Source organism: Leguminivora glycinivorella, chromosome 13 (assembly GCF_023078275.1).
Source record: "Leguminivora glycinivorella isolate SPB_JAAS2020 chromosome 13, LegGlyc_1.1, whole genome shotgun sequence".
NCBI lineage: Eukaryota > Metazoa > Arthropoda > Insecta > Lepidoptera > Tortricidae > Leguminivora > Leguminivora glycinivorella.
The window spans coordinates 19376021-19395011 of NC_062983.1; the positions used below are offsets into that span (position 1 = coordinate 19376021).

Below are 18991 nucleotides of genomic sequence, written 5' to 3' on the forward strand. Positions count from 1 at the left end.
GGGATTGCAATCCGGTCTGATTCCCAATCCGGCGGATCCGGCCGGATTGGCCTTGAAGCATAGCTGGGCACCGTTAATCAAATAGTTAACTTCGTTAATCGCTAATCCGTTACTAAAAAAGTTAACTTCGTTAATCGTTAAAACGATACATTTTGACAAATTTAACGTAAGTCAAAGTTAATCGTTAATCCGTTAACACGTGAAAAAAAATGAACTTTTCTTTAAACATTTAGATGCATCAGTATCCAGTATAACGTATTATATTTCTGTAAAAGGCCGAAGTACAGCTAGCCTATTGAACTCTAGGCTGCACGTGGAAGGCAGTGATCGCCTGAGCTATTGCCAAGAGCTGTGTCAGGAGAGATGCTGGCGGTGACGGGACTGTTGGGGCACTTTGGGCGGTAGAGGCTAGGGAAGCGAATGTGGTCGTAAATAGGGCTCGAATTTGCTGCCCTATCACTACAACAATCGCTATGGTAAAGCTTAGGATTCACCGAATCAAAGTTAGTAAAAGCAAATCTAGGTGATGAATACTTTTTTAGGTAATATTTCGGACTTTTAGCAATCGACATCGGTAAAACCTATTAGGATTTACCGGCAAATCATAGGATTTACCGGCAAATCGTAGGATTTGCCGTACTTCGGGCTTTTATAGTAGCGTTCAGAACGTGTTTTTCGCAGCGCAGATGGCGCCTGTGCCCTACTAGATTAACGATTAACGGACTCGGAGAAATTTAACGGAAGTTAACGAGTCCGTTAACATTTTTTCAAGTTAACTTAAAAGTTAATTCGTTAATCGAAATGTTAACTTCGTTAATTAACGATTAACGGATTAACGAGTTAATGCCCAGCTATGCCTTGAAGACTAAAAGTACCCAAATAGTGCCTTTTTTGCATGTTTTCACCACACGCCGGACCGGATTGCAATCCCTAATTACAAAGCAATAAGGTGAAAAAGTGGATACATCTCTTTGTAGTCGACTGTACAAGTAGGGTCAGATAATAAAAAAGGTAGTTACAGTTAATATTTCAAAGCAAAACATTTACTTACTAAACAAATAGTAGTTAATTACCTTATTATAACAACCTAGTTTTAAATATTCAAGGTCGTATTGTATCCAAAATCCACATCATATATTTAGAAACCTCAGTGTAAACTTCAGGCAATAGGGTCCCGCATCCATTTGGTCCATACGACACGAGACCGTATTGTATGAAGCGATTTCGGTCCCCAAAGGGGCCCCACACCATCAAGGGGCCTCCGGAGACCCCGCGACAAGCCCCCTTCAGGTTTGAGTCGGAGCAGATCTTATTGATCATCTTGTCCTCTTCGCCATGCTTTCTGCTTCTGAAATAAAGAACATGCCTTAAAAAATATATATATATACCCCGTGTTTTTTTTGTTTTCCGTTAAATCCGCCCTGTATATCACTTTTAGTTAAATTAACAAAAAATTTTTTTTCATCATTTTCATACATAATAAATGAATTTATTAGTGTGAGAGACCCCTTAACAATAACATTCAAGTTAGTGTCAAGTGATTGACGGCACATATCAAAACAAATAACATTAGGAATTGGTAAAGGCTGTCACACACATGTTCAATTAGCTTTATTTTTTTAATAACTCAATAGCCATAAGAGTTAAGACGCTAGTTTCTTAGAGAAATTAATTGTATTTCATCTAAAGAACCTTCCCTTAAAGTTAACGGAATTCAATAAAAACAGGTTGTATGGTACAGGTTGTAAAACAGGTTGGGTTCGATTCCCGGCTCGGCCACCAGTGGGCCTTGTCGTTTTTTCTTTCGTGTACGAATTGTATGATATATATTTCAATTTACAATTAACTTAACTACACACAATAAGAATACAAACTTATTGTATTGTTCCCGGCAATACTCAGCACTATAGATGGTTACATCGGCATATAGCAGCCTGGTCGATTCGTAATTTTCGTCAGCTTTCCTTTTTCTTTGGGCGATGGTGGCGCCCTGTGCGACTATGTCCCGGTTCTGCAGGTCGCGAGTTACTGGCAGGCAAATTGTGCCAGCGTTTCCTGAAAAAGAAAAAAATATATGGACAATCTTTAACACGTTCACGGACGGCTAGTGATGTCATCTGTCATAGGCCAAAGAAAACAAATGACTACGCGTATGCTATAGCATACGTCTCATATTTGTGTAACATCAATAAATGTAATGTAATGCATGTGTATGTGGTATGCAAATAAATTCTCTATTCTATTCTAAATAAATAATCTCGTGGTACAGTCGAGTTCATAAATATGTGTACCTACATTTTTTCACTTTATTGCATTGCATAGAGTTAAGGTGGAGAATTGTACACATATTTATGGAGTCGACTGTACCTATAAATTGACATACGCAAACGCGATAATAATAGTATTTTATACAATCGTGATATAATACAAAGCTTTTCAGTCGAGTACCATGTTTAGGCCACGAAGCTTGCTGAGTGGCCTAATAGTACGGTACGAGAGTGAAAAGCTTAATTATATCACTATTCTATACAATACTTTTTCTATGAGTCATCATCTTCATCATCAATGGACGAAAAATATCATCATTCAAGTTAAAATTAATGTTAATAGCGTCGTTCACCTCACCGCCAATTGTTTGTAATAACCGTCTCTGATTGGTCGATAACGCGACAGATAAAAAAAACGTGTTTCAGATGCAGAGAAATTTGCCAGGTATCGCAAATTAGTAAAGAACTTGTATGAAGTTCTATTTTTGAAAATTTTACAGTTAACTAAAAATGAACTGTAATGAAATATTATAGTTGACTACGTGTCAAAGACTATCTAACACTGAAAAGTCAGCACTTATAGTTTAGTCTGTGGTGTCCTAATTGGCCGATTAAAGTCGACGAGTAGAAAAATATAACTTTACTACTAAAATTTAGTTTAGTTTGTCACAATAACATTGTTATTTAATAATAATGTTACTTTGATAAAATTAACATTATGAATGAAAATCTCAATGTGCAATTAATTCAGAGGCATATACGACGCGTTTAGGTGCTCTTTGCGTTCAAAGGATTATGGTCCCACCGCGAGCTAGTAAACTATGAGCTATCGGCTATAAAAACGAGCAAAAGATAATCACTCCCGTAAACTGAAATAAAAGTAAGTAATAAAAGTAATAAGTAGTGTGTTTACTAAAAATGCAAATTAAATTATTTTCTATGAGGATAATTTAATTTGTTCTAAGAATCACTCCCGTGTAAATGAGCATTTTCAGTATTTGGCTCCCCCCAATTAGCGAAAACCGTTAACATAAATTAACTCACTGTCAGTTTTGTGACGATCATTAAGCATGAAATTTCAATAAAAATATTGTTTTTGTGTTAATTACATAAACTTTAAGCGATAATCTACATTCAGAATGTGAAAAAAGTAAATTTTAGACAGATTTTATGCTTAATTGTCGTCACAAAACTGACTGGTAATTTTTGTTAACAACTTACGCTAATTGGGGGGACGGGGACCCAAATTCTGAAAATGCTAAAAGAGACACGGCGATGTTTATAATTACTCGCCCAGCGGTGAGCTATCAATATCGCCGTGTCTCTTTTATTAACAAGAGCTGAAAGTGATAAACAATAGTTATACTCAAAATAATTTACACACCGGAATATAAGATCACAGGATTTTTCAGTCTCAGGAGTCCAATGTCATCTGTAATGACAGGTCGACGGCGGTATCCAGGATGCGGAATAGCCTCTTCTATAGGTATATCCTGAAAACATAAAGAAAAATATGTCGTATTCAATGAAAAGTGTTTAGTTTTTAATACCATAAGTAGTTTCGGAACGCATTCTCAATTGTTTAAATTTATCATGTCTCGCTCTCACATCATTTTATCATGTATATTTATCTCGTATGGGGAATTTATGGGCATGCGCAAAAGGCGTTATATTTAGAACAAGATTTAAAAAATATGAAATGAAAGAAGAAAAAGAATATGTCAGATGAAGAAGAAAATTGTTGACCTTTACCAGACCTTTACTTTAATCAAAGTTGTTGACGTTCACGGCGGTTGTGAACTGCGGTTGAAATATTGTGAATTTACGGCGAGCGGAAAAGCCGTGGATTTATACCGAAAGAGGCCTATACGTCAAAGCGCGGGTGAGTGTACGGCCTTTGTTTTATATATTTTCTTTTAAGTTTTCCCCATTTTGTTCGCATTCCGAAACGGGTGCAATTAGATTAGATTAGATTTCTTTATTTCATGATAAAAATTACACTATAAATTACACTATTTCCCTAAGGCGTCGATTTCCGGACTGAACCAGCGCCCTTTGTCCAAGAATTCACGCCAATTGGCTTGGAGGATCTTGGTACATAAAGGCTAATACTTATTATTATGTATAAGGAAGCTCAGTATTCTGTAATATCGCGGTATTAACACAGCGCATTTAAATAAAAGTTTGCTCTTAAAAAGGTTATTTACTCTTAACTTATTTCGTGACATAATTCTCACTTACGGGAGGCCCTTTAGTTTCAACATCGTATTCCCGTACCCTCACAGTGAGTGCTTCCTTACGGGAGAGACAGTGGGCCGCAGTCAACACGTAGCGGTTGTTTATCAGACTGCCACCGCACAGGAATTGGGGTCCTGCCTCTAAAATTAAGAATAAAGGTTAATTTGAGGGAACTACTGACTGTCAGAGTTCGACAATTTTACAGCGACAGTGTCCAATATAACTGACGAGCCGTTGCCGTTATCGTCCGGCGAATTGATAGTCAGTGGGACAATTAGGCAGCGTTTAGGTAATTATTTAGGAAATATTTTCGAAGACTCACGAGTCTGGTAAGAAATGAAGATCATCCATGGATAGTCGTAGATTCCTAAAACAGGGACTCCTGAAACAATATAGTGTAATAAAAAAAATGTTTAGTAAGTTGTACATTGCAACTGACGAATTGAGACCCCGGTGCCTGGTGCCGTAGCCGAATGGGGAAAACGACACGCCGCGAAAGGTAGTCTGGCTCTGTCGCGCCAATACGCACTAGCGATAGAGATAGATGTCTACGAGCGTTTCGTTTCGTAGCTTATAGCGACATCTACCTGTATCTCATAGCTGGGCATTAACTCGTTAATCCGTTAATCGTTAATTAACGAAGTTAACATTTTGGTTAACGGATTAACTTTTAAGTTAACTTTAAAAAATGTTAACGGATTCGTTAACTTCCGTTAAATTTCTTCGAGTCCGTTAATCGTTAATCCAGTTCCGCACGCGCCGAGTAAAACTTGCTCTGACCGCTACTGTAAAAGCCCGGAGTAAGGCGAAACCTGGATTTTCACGTAAATTCACAGTCTACAGACAAGTTGGTGCCTTTGGATCACTTGTTCGAGACCTGCTAAAGTTTATTAGTCCTACTGCACCCATCACTAACTGCGAAATAGAATGTAAATCATCAGGCATGACACACAAATCACGCAACCGACGTATGAAACCAAAGTGCAGAGTTCGGCGGGCCGCGCTATTTACCAAGTTACCGTGGATCACAACTTCGATTAGAGGTATCTCAATCCGAGGAACCTGCGCACCATGACTACGACCGCATGCTTGACCCAATAAAACATATAAAACCTAGAATTTACCGAACCAACGTCGATATAAGTCCAAAGAGAACTATATTTATTAACATTTTGCTTTTACCAATTGGCAGCTGGGATTTTTTAAGAGATTTTGGCGAACTCCAGGCTTTTACAGTAACATATTAAGCTTACGCAAATACTAAATAGTTGAGTAAAGTTTTTTTTTATAGCGATTAACGGATTATCGATTAACTTTAACTTCCGTTAAATTTGTTGAAATGTATCGCTTTAACGATTAACGAAGTTAACTTTTAAAGTAACGGATTAGCGAATATCGAAGTTAACTATTTCATTAACGGTGCCCAGCTATGCTGTATCTACATGTCGCTCCCGCCATTATGGCGATTCATCGTCAGAAAGTTTTACCGGTGTTCCACAAGTTCGCAGTTTTGAGCCCTGCCGGAGGTGTGAATTAAAAAGAAAGTGGCTAGTCTCATTTGACCAACTCTAGGGGAAACCACACCATCTGGAGAATATCATACATAAAATCACGTCTGTACCTATCCCATAAAGGGTTAGGCAGAGCACATTTTTTTATTTATTTTATTTATCGTTATTCTATTAATTACCTACACAAATGAAGCTACTCAAGTTTCAATTCCACTTTTGGCAAAAAAGTGATTGAAAGAAACCAAAATTGTGACATTACAGTGACAGGTTGCCAGCCTCTCGCCTACGCCACAGTATAAAATAGATTAGGTACTATCGTATCGCCCACCCCCTCTCGGTTACCTCACAGTCACCGCCTGTCAAAAACGCGAACAGTTGACCTGTCTTAATTCACACACACGCCTTCACTACACGAGCTTGACTAGTGTTCTAGGAACGCGCCTCTTTCATATATTTGATAGCCAGTGTCCGAGGTAAGCCTAGTGCCCACAATTGAACTCGTACCATCTACTTCTACGACTCCCACGAGAAGAAAGAGGGCGGTGAAATTCTTAACCCGTCACCACACGGGAGAAGATTATTCCCATTGAATGAAGAATACTCACCACCTGCTACTCGATTTGCAAACTCGTCGTCTTCTCCAACTCCGCAGTTGTCCGGTAACAAGGAAAGGTTTGGATGGTCAACAGACGCTAGTGCTTTCTCCACTCCAGCTGTTAGCTCAGCGCAGCACACCTGGAAATTATGATTCTATTCATCGTCATCATTTCAGCCGTTAATCGTCCACTGCTGAGCATAGGTCTCCCTTCGTGTACACCACTTGTCCTGGTCGTGAGCCAGTCTCATCGAGAGGTGCTCCGCAGTTTTTCGAATGTCGTCCACCCAACATATGGGCTTAAATACTTTATTACTCATAAAGAACAAAAGTTCACTTACAATGAGTTTAAGATATGAACAATTTTCTTAATATTTATAGTTTTATCCAGCTAGTCTTTGATACTTAGGTGATACACATTATCACTGATTTATTTTTTCAACTTGGCTTTAAACAATTTTAATGATTTGCTGTCTCTCACTTCACTAGGTAAGTTATTGTACATCTGGGCTCCCTCGGACATGAATGGCTCTGGGCTCCCTCGGATATAACATCCGAATGCCTTTTCGCTATGTACATAGTATAACGCAATTAAGTCCTGTTTGAAATTTTAAGTATTAGTTACCAACTCATAAAACGTCAAAAAAGTTGACCCTTTATTGTAATAAATTTGCAAAGAACAATACCGGAAACTATCCATCAGAACATTCGCTACTTCGGCAACATCTCTTAGGTGATTGCTAAACTCTAAACTAAATCTGGTAAAATACTAACCTTTGCGTTCCCACTATCATCGCGCCCGCATTCGTTGCTCGACACTTGTTCAATCACCTGGGACTCAATTACTGGCATACAAGATGGCAGCTTTACCGTGCAAGCTTTCAGGTTATCTCTCGCTGCCACGGCGGCAGGACAGGTGTGGAAAGCAATGCAATCGCTGCAGTTTTCTGCAACGATTAGTGATTCAAAGGTCTGTCAATCTACATATACCTATGTTTTTTCAGAAAAGCGATACTTAGTTAGGCGGCTTGTGGCGACTTTAGCTATAACCTCCTTATAAAATAATAAAATAAAAAATAAAAATAAATATTGGGGACACCTTACAACCCAACTAACAAAAATTAGTCTTATAGTGGCTTATAATGCCAAAAATAGTACTCTTATAATAACCTTGTAAACCCTTTACAAGAGGGCATTTGGGCACACCTTATAAGGCCAAAAACCTTATATCCCCCTTGTAGTTGCTATATTATTAGCTTTCTTATCTTGTACGTGTTTTATTATGGCATGCAATAAGAAAGTTAACCTTATAATGGCAAGAAAAGTGCTTTTAAAAGGCTAATGTACTAATAAGAATCATATTTAAAGCTTTAATAAAGGCAATTATACTTGTAAGAATCATATTCAAAGCTTTAATAAGGGCAATAGCTCTTGTACACGTTTTGTGATCATCAGATATAAGGGAGTAAAACTCATAACGGCGAAACAGGATGCTGTTTTAAAAGTTTATTGTGCTTTTCGTAGTGATTTATGTGTACATCATCATCAAGTCATCCATTTTGCAAGTTAGTAAACGGTAAGTTAACTTTTACATATTACAATTATTTGCTTATTTATTATGAAAACTGTGTGGGAATCCAATTTCATGGTGAAATGTGATATAAAATGTGTTGTATTATTAATGCGCCCTTGTATTTCAACGGTTTTGTACTAAAAATGCGGTTAATTAATTTTGACATGTCTTGAGCAAGGCTGTTATAAGAGTAAAAGCAGTAAGCACATCATTTACAAATACTCTATAAGAGTAAAAACTTTATAATAGCCACCGGTGTTACTTATGATTCGCCATTTTATATATCTTTAGGGTTCCTTCTCACAATTAGTGAAATCCCGAACCTTACCATCTAGTTAAATATTTGTAACGGATACCAGTTAAAAATTCATAACGTTATCGATAGAGAGCAGATTTCAGGTAGCGATTTAAATATTAATATGAATATGACTCGCATACAATATTTATTATTTTTTCTACACACGAAAAAATGTATGGGAACATAAAAGTAAAACCCTTTTTGGATGCTTTTGTGAATATTGGGCAAAAATTATAATGATAATAAATAAAAATAAAAAAAATATTTATTTATACTTATTTCTTTAATATTTCTTCTGCGCATTGCACAGTAAAAACTTCTATTATGGCTCAAAGAATATAAAAATGAAAATAATTCGCTTCTTATATATATTTAAATTGAAAGTCCATTATTTAGAATAAAATACTTTAATTTATAAAATAAAAAATAACATTAATTTAATCTAATTATTCAGTGAAGTTTGTGGTGTGCGATGTAGGTAATAATAATAGATTATAAACCACATGACATGTATTTAAAAAATTGCACTAGTCATATCCATATTAATATTTAAATCGCTACCTGAAATCCGCTGTCTAGTTATCATGTACTTGGCGCAAAACTTTGAAATTGCATTTTTGTTCGAAAGACCGTTCTTTTTAAACCGGTATTTTGGGGAACGCTTTGATAAAGGTTTGGTTCGATTAACCGGCATAGAACAAAATAAAACCGTGTAGTCCGCAGCATGTCAGGTAATACTGATATTTTCAATATTTCATTAGGAAGTTATACCTAGAATTTTCAATTTAAAACAAACTTGTGCTTCGGAATATTTAATCTTCTGGTGCCTTATTTTATTACTTCCTATTGATTTATTGTAAATGCTGAGTCAAATACTCTATTTGATATTTATTATTATGGTTATTGTTACAGAATCTGTGGATGAGATACATAGTCAGCCGTTTTTAGTGACGTGAAGATGACAAACTCTTCTCCTCCTCTTAGTAAGTAAGTGCTATTGAAAACCACAGACGATTTCAGTACCGCCATCACAATGGACTTTGTGTCGATAACTATAAACAGCCTAGCCTAAGACTTCAAATAAATATTTTTTTTTTTTTTATTACAGATGAACTACAAAACGGCACATATTCTGATGGAGAAAATCAGTCACAATCATTACTTACACCCAAAAATAAGCCAGGAGTGGTGGATCAAAAAACATGCAAAATGGAAGAGGACGCAGGAAATAGTTTAGGTTGTAAGAAAATCACACCAAGCAAAGATGGCGCTGATAATTCAAAACAAGAAAACGGAAATCAATATATCTTTTATGAATTTGATGAAGACCTCGATAAAAGAAACTACTTATTATTTTGGAAATTTACTGATAGGTTAATTACAATTTCTACCACCGTGTCGGCGCTCTGAAGAATATATTAATATTTTGAAGTATGTAGACTCATTGAAACAGCAACATCGTGAGCAATAGAACTGAAAATATTAATCTTATAAAGTTACTTGTATCGGTTTGGTTTCGTTGCACATAAATAAATATCTTAAAAAGTGAGTTTGTCTTTATTTGTCCTCAATTTTAATCTGTCTTAGTCCCAAAGGATTACATATAAAATCGGTTTCTTCTTAAAATAGCCGAACATTGTATTCACTTATTCAGATCGTCCAACATTCACAATGATACCCCGCAATAAAAGATTTTTTTTTTATTTCAGACCAAAGTCCATAAAGTAAGGAATACACTTTTGGAACTTATTCTAATAAAGTTAATCTTAAAAATTAATATTAGTAGGTACTGATGGATAAAAAAACTGAGTGCCTTGGTAATAGTCTCTTATACGCTCAGTTATGTATAATTGGCCACCTCCGAGTACATGCTAGTCTGGTATAACCGGTGGACACTCTATTTAATAATGTAAACATTGTAAAACATGGAAACAATGGACCAGTTACATTTGCCCTCCAGTCGAGATCTGCCCCGCGGCCCCGCTGTATATACCTTAACATTTTTCACCGCAGAGCTACAGACACCTTAAATAAGAACAAAAAATATAATTATTAAGCTAAATCCAAACTCAATTCATCATTTAACGATATACCTGTATTACTGTCACTGCTGCTTGCCTGCATATTCATATAATTATTCCATAATGGCATCCTCTACGGAACCACTAATCGATAAGTTGGGATCAGATTGTTCACATTCGCTGGATTTTCAAAATGACGAATCAAGTTTTATAAAAACTTTTAATACGACACTTTCAAGAATAATGCCTTTATAATTATTGTATAAGAGAAAATGTATTGCTTTAATTCTTTAAAACACTTTATAAAATGCTATAATTTGTTTGCTGGATAGACGTTTTATTATATGCTCCTATGAGGCATAAAGCATCATAGTTATCTTATGCATTACTTTTATAAGAATAATTGGCCATAACAAAAGCTTTTATAGTGCTTTGAATATTATACAGCGAAAAGGCATTTTAAATGGCTTCTATAAGAATACATATTTTTAAACCCTTATTGCAGTCATATAAATTGGACTTATTAACGTGTACATGGCCAAGTTATAAGAGTAAATGTACTATTGGCCAAATCCTCTTATAATGAGCTACTATAAGAGTAAATATTTTTAAACCCTTATTGCAGTCATATAAATTGGACTTATTAACGTGTACATGGCCAAGTTATAAGAGTAAATGTACTATTGGCCAAATCCTCTTATAATGAGCTACTATAAGAGTAAATATTTTTAAACCCTTATTGCAGTCATATAAATTGGACTTATTAACGTGTACATGGCCAAGTTATAAGAGTAAATGTACTATTGGCCAAATCCTCTTATAATGAGCTACTATAAGAGTAAATATTTTTAAACCCTTATTGCAGTCATATAAATTTGACTTATTAACGTGTACATGGCCAAATTATAAGAGTAAATGTACTATTAGGCCAAATTCTCTTATAATGAGCCGCTATAAGGAACTCTGGCATAATGAATGCTATTTTAAAACTACTATGAGTGTTTAGCCCTTATAGATTGATTTTATAAGGATATTTTGTTTGTTGGGAAAAAATTGTACTGTGTGAACCTCAACGACATATGATCCACAAAGCAGAATATCTGGACATAGTCTAGCCATAGTTATTTTTAAGAAATAAAGTTCAGGATCTGTGTATGGCGGCCATTTAGAGAATGTGGCATGGTGCTTCCTCTAACTCCGACTTTGATGTCGAATTTAACTATCATACACTGTTTATATCGATTTGGTTTAGGCACTGTTCAAACACCGTGAATGTCAGTTAGACTTTGGCCTATGGCTAATTTTTTTATCTGTTTCTCTCATCCTGCTTGCATCAAAAATTTACGACAATCCGGAACGTTGCTCAAAATAGCGTTTTTTTTTAATTATATAAATTCACCGCATTTATTCTGCAAGTACCCAATTGAAAAACCATGAAGAGGACTCTTAAAGAATATATTTTGGCAGCATATTAACCTTTGTTTGTTGAAATCGTACAAACAGTCATTGAAATATTCTCAAATTAAGCCAGATAGGGGTTGTCCGAAATTTATTTGCTAGACCTTAATGAAAGTACCATAAAGTCTCTAAAATAAAAAAAAAATTAGACCTTCTTATATCAAATAGTGCTTACCAATACCTTCAGATCATACTCTCGGAACATAATAATATAAAATTATGCACATGTCAACATTTAGACGAGGTTTGTTTTGTCCTTATACTTATCGATACAGTCCTTACATATATACTAGGAACAAATATCTGTGCTCATCACACAAATAAATGCCCTTACCGGGATTCGAACCCAGGACCGCGGCTCAGCAGGCAGGGTCACTACCGACTGAGCCAGACCGGTCGTCTAAAGCCTACTAGCTTTTGCCAGCAGCTTCACTCGCGTTAGAAAGAGACAAAAAGTAGCCTATGTGACTCTGTATCCCTTCAACTATCTCCACTTGAAAAAAAAAACGACAATCCGTCGCTCCATTTTGCCGTGAATGACGGACAAACAGACAGACACACACACTTTCCCATTTATAATATTAGTACAGTATGGATTCTAGCTTTGGACGCTGTAATATTTTTATAGGTATGGATTTTATGATAAGTAGGTGTCAATGTAACTTACGTAAAATATTATTATTGTTCTGCATGTTCCTTTAAATTTTAAAATATAATTAATGGGAAATATAAACAGAGTGTTTTAACATAAATTAGACGCCCTACAAATGGTGGCCCCGACGTAAATGACCCCAAGATCATGATCACTTTAATGATATACGACCGATAAGTATATGAAATCCAATTATCTTCATTTTGGACTATCTTTTGCCCGCGGCTTCGCTCGCGTTAGAAAGAGACAAAAAGTAGCCTATGTCACTCTCCATCCCACAGATGTCATATATACCATAGATCAAGCAAACGTATCTACTTAGCGTGTCAAATGAACTCAGTGAAATCCACTGAGTTGTCCGTCTTTACTCGCAGCTTGCAGCTTTCGGGCGTCAATTTTTGTAAGTTGAAGTCAACCAAAACATAAAAAATGCCTCGTTACGTGATATTCAATTGCAACAACACAAAAATTATGAACAATCAAGAGCCTGAGACATATTTAAAATTACAGGCAAGAATCAACTTCAGTACAAAATTTGACACGCTCGGCCCCTATACAAATATATGAATTTGTTTCTTCTATCTAAATTAAGTTCTGTGCTCCATCCCTTCGACTATCTCAACTTAAAAATCACGTTAATTCGTCGCTCTGTTTAGCCGTGAAAGACGGACAAACAAACAGACACACACACTTTCCCTTTTATAATATTAAGTATGTATGTGTGTTTATAATATTAAGTGTGCAGATGGCAGTCCATATGGCCCTAGACCGCGTCAAGTGGAGAGAAATCACTGTTGGTCACGATCCTCAGCCACGAGGGAACGACTGAGAAGAAGAGATGGATGTTACAAAATGTTTTTCATATAATTAGGTAGGTATCTGTAGCGGTACTCGATATTTATTTATTGGGAAACCAATAGCTAAACTTATCAAGTTATCATTGAAATCTAAAATATAATTTAGGCTTGTGCCGTTTCGTTCGTTGATCGGAGCGCTCCGATCTCGTTCAATCGCTCCCACGAACTAGTTCGCTCTTTTAGGTCTTTTGCTCATTTAGTTCAGCCAGACCAGCGACCACTGCGGTCGGAAAGATCAGAACGAATGGGACCGAATAGTGTCAAAATGATACGAATAGTCCACAGATAGTTACATTCCGGGCCGAAAGGTTGTAAGTAACCGAAGTTTAATATGAAAACTTGACTTTTTTGTTGCTCTGCTAAAGTAGCTCTCGCTCTCGGTCGGCGCAGTCAGACATTCGTTCTCGATCCAAACCGCTCGCACTCGCCGATCCTATAATGAACTAAATGAGCAAAGACCGATTCTCAGACCACGGAAAGATTCAGTTCATTTCGGTCATTGATGGGATTTTATTCCTAACAGTTCATAGTTCGTGAACGACACAAGCCTAATATAATTACAGAGTTTTATTTTATTTGTAAGATTTTAATTTAAGTGTTTTTATAAGTATGTTTTAATGGTTATTAATAAAGTAACTATAATACAAAGACTATACATTACAGAGCCAATTAAGTACATGCAAGTTCTCATATAATTAATTTTATATATAATATGATAATAACTGGTGCATTCTCAGATTTAGCATTCTCAGACTAATTGCCACAACCCTTTTCAAATATTGGTATATTCTGTCTATTAAATATATCAAAAAAGAATTTAGTGCAATCCACTGAATAATTTAATTGCTTTGGCATCATGATAGGACGGACAAGCGGAAGTATGTTTTTTTGGACTAAGATTATTTCATCGTTGCGGCACTGACGCCGTGGCGACCGTCGCCCACGCAAGACACGGCGTTAGAAAATTGCCAAGATTTAAATTAGTCTTTATTTTTGAAACCTTAGCATTGTCACTTGTCAGCGCACGATTCAATAATACTGTAATTTTATTAATGTTGAGACGAGGGCTAAATACAGGGTGTAACAAAAATGGTGGTGATCCGTTTAAGGGCGTATTCAGTATCGTATTCTCATCAGGAAAAAGTAGGATAAAAATTTTTTTTCACAAAATATTTTTTTATCTTTGTATGGAGATTCGACCGATTCGCGCGGCCCGGCTCATACAAAAGTGAAAATTTTTTTTAGCGAAAAAAAAATTTCCTTCTACTTTTTCCTGATAAGAATACGATAGCCCTTAAACGGATCACCACCATTTTTGTTACACTCTGTATAAAAAAAAAACCATAAAACTTACTTACTTATATCTGCTGCGTAAGAGGGAGTCCATGACAACAAACTGAGTACACATGAAATACTAAATTTAACATTCATTTTCTTATTTTTATTTATAATTGAGAAGACGTGTACATGTCAGTTGTTTCCTTGTAACTGGAACTGGTCACTCGTGCTCGTGGATCAGATCCGGTTTTGTGTTTATAAATCCATACTAATATTATAAATGGGAAAGTGTGTGTGTCTGTTTGTTTGTCCGTCTTTCACGGCAAAACGGAGCGACGAATTGACATGATTTTTTAAGTGGAGATAGTTGAAGGGATGGAAAGTGACATAGGCTACTTTTTGTCTCTTTCTAACCCCCCACTTCTCGAAAATAGGGGGTGGAAGATTGTATCGCAGTCTGCGAATTATTCACAGAAGCTGCGGTCAAAAGCTAGTACGTACTATAATATAACGCGATCTTGCGCATGTTTGATATGATATGTGGTTCAATTTAGCAAAAAACCTAGGATTTACTGGCAAATCATAGGATTTGCCGTAATTCGGGCTTTTTCGCAACGCAGATGGCCCTTGTGTCCTACTAGATTAACGATTAACGGACTCGGAGAAATTTAACGGAAGTTAACGAGTCCGTTAACATTTTTTCAAGTTAACTTAAAAGTTAATCGAAATGTTAACTTCGTTAATTAACGATAACGGATTAACGAGTTAATGCCCAGCTATGGTGATGGGGTATACCATACCTGGGGTTGCAAATAGAAAAACTTTTTTTTCAAAATTATGAAAACAAACACGAAAAAACCTAGCGCAATTGTTTTTTTCTAAATATGTTTTTTCAGTACAGATGGTGTTTTCTTTACGCACTAGTGCGAGAAGTGGTTCATTCTATGCCAGGTAGAAACTTTGGAGGCTCATCTGTACTGAAAAACGTCGTACGATACAAGTGCGAAAAGGAAATTCGTAACTCGTGTCGATTTAAAACACTCCCTTCGGCCGTGTTTTAATTTATCGCCACTCGTTTCGAACTTCCTTTTTTACGCACTTGTATCGTAATGTACTATTTTTTCAGATGAACAAAATAAAACGACAATAAGGCCGGCAACAGACAGACTTAAATTTAAAATCTGAAAAAATCATAATCTTACAAAAATCAGATCAACGCATTGCCACACACATTCTTAAAATTCAGATTATAGCAATCTGTCGACTGTCAGATCAATCTGAAATCGGTCGCTGGTGGTGGTGGTGATCGGTCGATCGGTGCTGTTACACGGGCAACACAACTTCCATCAATTCACATACAAGTACCGCGTATGTTCAATACGCACCAACTAACTATGGAGGAAACACGGCAATGGTGATGATGTGAATTGCTGGCAATTGTGTTGCCCGTTTAACAGCACCTTAAGGAAAACATTTTTTAGGGTTCCGTACCAAAAAGGTACTACAGGTACCCTTATGGCGCGACTCTGTCCGTCTGTCTGTCCGTCTGTCACATTCCTAAATATCTCGAGAACTACTAATGCTATCAACTTGAAATTTGGAACAGTTGTTAACATTGTAAACCTCTACAATTAGAAAGTATATTTTTTTTTTAATTTATTAATTTTAATGGTAGAAAATGGCCAAAATGAAAGGGGGGCAAACTGTAAATTTCAAGTTACCAGGTCAAGTGGGGTATCGTTAGAAAGAGCGCACATTGAACGTAAATAAACTATTTTGTACAATTTTTTTGTAGTGAAACGACGAACGAAAAATTATGAAAATTTTACGAAATAGGTATTGGTTTTATGCTAAATATTACAGGACAAATATAATCGTGTTTGTATCTTGAAAACTTTTTTTTAATTGACAAAAAAGTTTTCAGAGTTTTACTTTCAATTTACCTACCCTTGCGGATGTATATCGTTCTTCAAATTAATACAAGATGTTACCTAAACCATCTTATTTCCAATAAAGTAAAAACTGTTTAAATCGGTTAACATTATAAAGAATTACCCTTGAAAAACCAACATACTATACAGGTCGCGCAAATTAGCGAATTCACCCAGAGATGGCGCTATACATATAGCGCTATGCTCATTGGTACCCATACTTTTGTCTTCTAATCAAGTCATTAGAGTTATATGAAAACATGAGATTATTTTATCTAGGTAGTTTGAAAGAAAGTTTGTACGGAACCCTCGGTGGGCGAGTCCGACTCGCAATTGGCCGGTTTTATTTAAATGAAAGTTGCCATTCGTTACCAATAATTAATTATTATTTTCACATTTTTATAATTACATAACAATTTGTTGTAATTTGTTTAGTTCTTCTTCTAGTAGTAGATCTTCAGTGTAACTACGATGATTTTATTATACCAGGTCCTTAGTTTAGTTGACGTAATTTTTTGTCTTATATACTGCCAAAGGCCCTCTGTTTGCTTCCCTGCGCCACCAGCGCTCCTGAGACAGTAACATTTGATAACAAAATAAATAAAATAATAAATACTTGGGGATATCTTGTATCATGCTATTCATGCTATTAAAATAAAAGAAGTTTGTCGTTAAGTTGTTAAGTGTAACTATTACATTCTACAATATATTTGAATCGACTAAGTTGATTTTATAAAAGCAAACATGACACAATGTGTGTATGTCATATTGTTTTAAACATACGTTTGGCTGATTCAATCAAATATCTTTTAACAAGTTTGACCTTGTTGTTCGGACAAATTCGACTTGTATCATCAATATTGTGATTTATTCCCTTTACTAAAATACTTTTATTTCAAACGGATAATAAACCCGCAACAAGTCAAACTTGTTAAATTCACAATGCAAATTTCTCTCAGTATGTTTACGGTAACAGAACCGTAACAACTTTTTCCAACGTTGCATTGGCCGTGTTCGCGGAAGACTGACGTCCCAGCAAAGTGTCACCGGAGATGTAAACAACACAAAATTACCCGATATTAGTTTATTTATATAAATGTTCGGGGTAGACAAATAAATATAATCTGTGCTTTTAGTCAATGTTGTTGTCTTCCTCGAACACGGCCAGTGCAACCTGGCTGAAACGTTGGAAAAAAGATAAAATAATGTTAATTAATCGCGTTCGACCTGTGTGTGACTTTAAATATGTGTACCTACAAAGCGCGAGAACTTAGTATTACGCCGTGGCTTGCGTGGGCGACGGTCGCGCGATGGTCGCGCGACGGCGATGCGACGTGTCCGTCAGGATGGCGTGAGAGATGTCTGAATCGTCACAACATTTGCACCAAATAACTGTACCCAAACTGTACTAAACTGTACCTATAGCGAAGAAAACTGTACCTCAAGCAATCACGCATTAAATAGATAGTTACATAGACACGCCGTTCTGACGTCAGGTTGGCACGCATGGCTATGCGTAATTATATAAAGCAGCCAAAGGCCTCCTTGTGAAACCGCAGTCGGATAATGCGTGGAACTATGCATGGCAGAGCGCTTGCGGATTTGCAAATTATCCGGTGTAGTCTAGTAAAGCTGGGAATAAAAGCTAACAATATGTACATATTTGAATTTTGCTAATTAAGCCCTTTCAAATGATATACAACATGTCACCCTAACTTCATTTTTTTTTTTTGCTTCGTTACTTTATGACCTTTAGAGGGCGCCATGTTTCAATTGCGGTGACGTCATGTAGCCTATAACCAGCGGAAGATTGTCAAATTCTGATGAGTACTTCAGAAGTTACGAGGGAACAGATGAACATACATACATACATACATACATACCCACATACATACCGGTCAAAATCATAACCCTCCTTTTGCGTTGCCGTAGTCGGGTAATTAAGTGAAAATGTAAATTTTCTTTTGGGAAATAAAGTTCTTTAAACACAAATTTTATTGGTGTTTGAAAGTTTTGATCTTACCTTACTCACTTTGTCATTTAAAAATTTTTTCACCACACCAACTGGTAAAGGCTTTCTTTGCTATCCAAAAACAGATAGCAACATTGCATTTTATCCACAAGGGGGCAAAGTAGGTAATTTCATACAAATTTTAACTCGATGTCTTAATCTGGCTGCTAGCTTTTACCTATAAATGATGATTTAGAATCATAAATATTGAATAAATTTATGGATTTGATTTATTTTGATGTTTTATAGTCAGTATTTTGTTCGTGTTGGTGTGGTGAAAAATTTTGTGTTTCACTCGGTG

General features: G+C 36.1%; 1 protein-coding gene across 3 annotated transcripts; it reads right to left on the reverse strand.

The window, feature by feature from the left end:
- Positions 1-869: 869 nt before the first annotated feature.
- Positions 870-18156, reverse strand: LOC125232813 (CLIP domain-containing serine protease HP8-like). 3 transcript variants are annotated; one of them, XM_048138601.1, is made up of 8 exons: positions 17937-18156; positions 7386-7558; positions 6622-6751; positions 4828-4887; positions 4509-4645; positions 3652-3760; positions 1875-2055; positions 870-1348 (listed from the first exon to the last, which is right to left on the reverse strand). In XM_048138601.1, exons 2-8 carry the CDS (start codon positions 7461-7463, stop codon positions 1102-1104), a joined length of 942 nt encoding a protein of 313 aa, XP_047994558.1. In that variant the 5' UTR covers positions 7464-7558; positions 17937-18156; the 3' UTR covers positions 870-1101. The 3 variants fall into 3 exon arrangements, with proteins under 3 accessions (XP_047994558.1, XP_047994556.1, XP_047994557.1); XM_048138599.1 differs by lacking the exon at positions 17937-18156 and adding an exon at positions 14829-14996; XM_048138600.1 differs by lacking the exon at positions 17937-18156 and adding an exon at positions 14825-14954.
- Between the last annotated feature and the right edge of the window lie 835 nt (positions 18157-18991).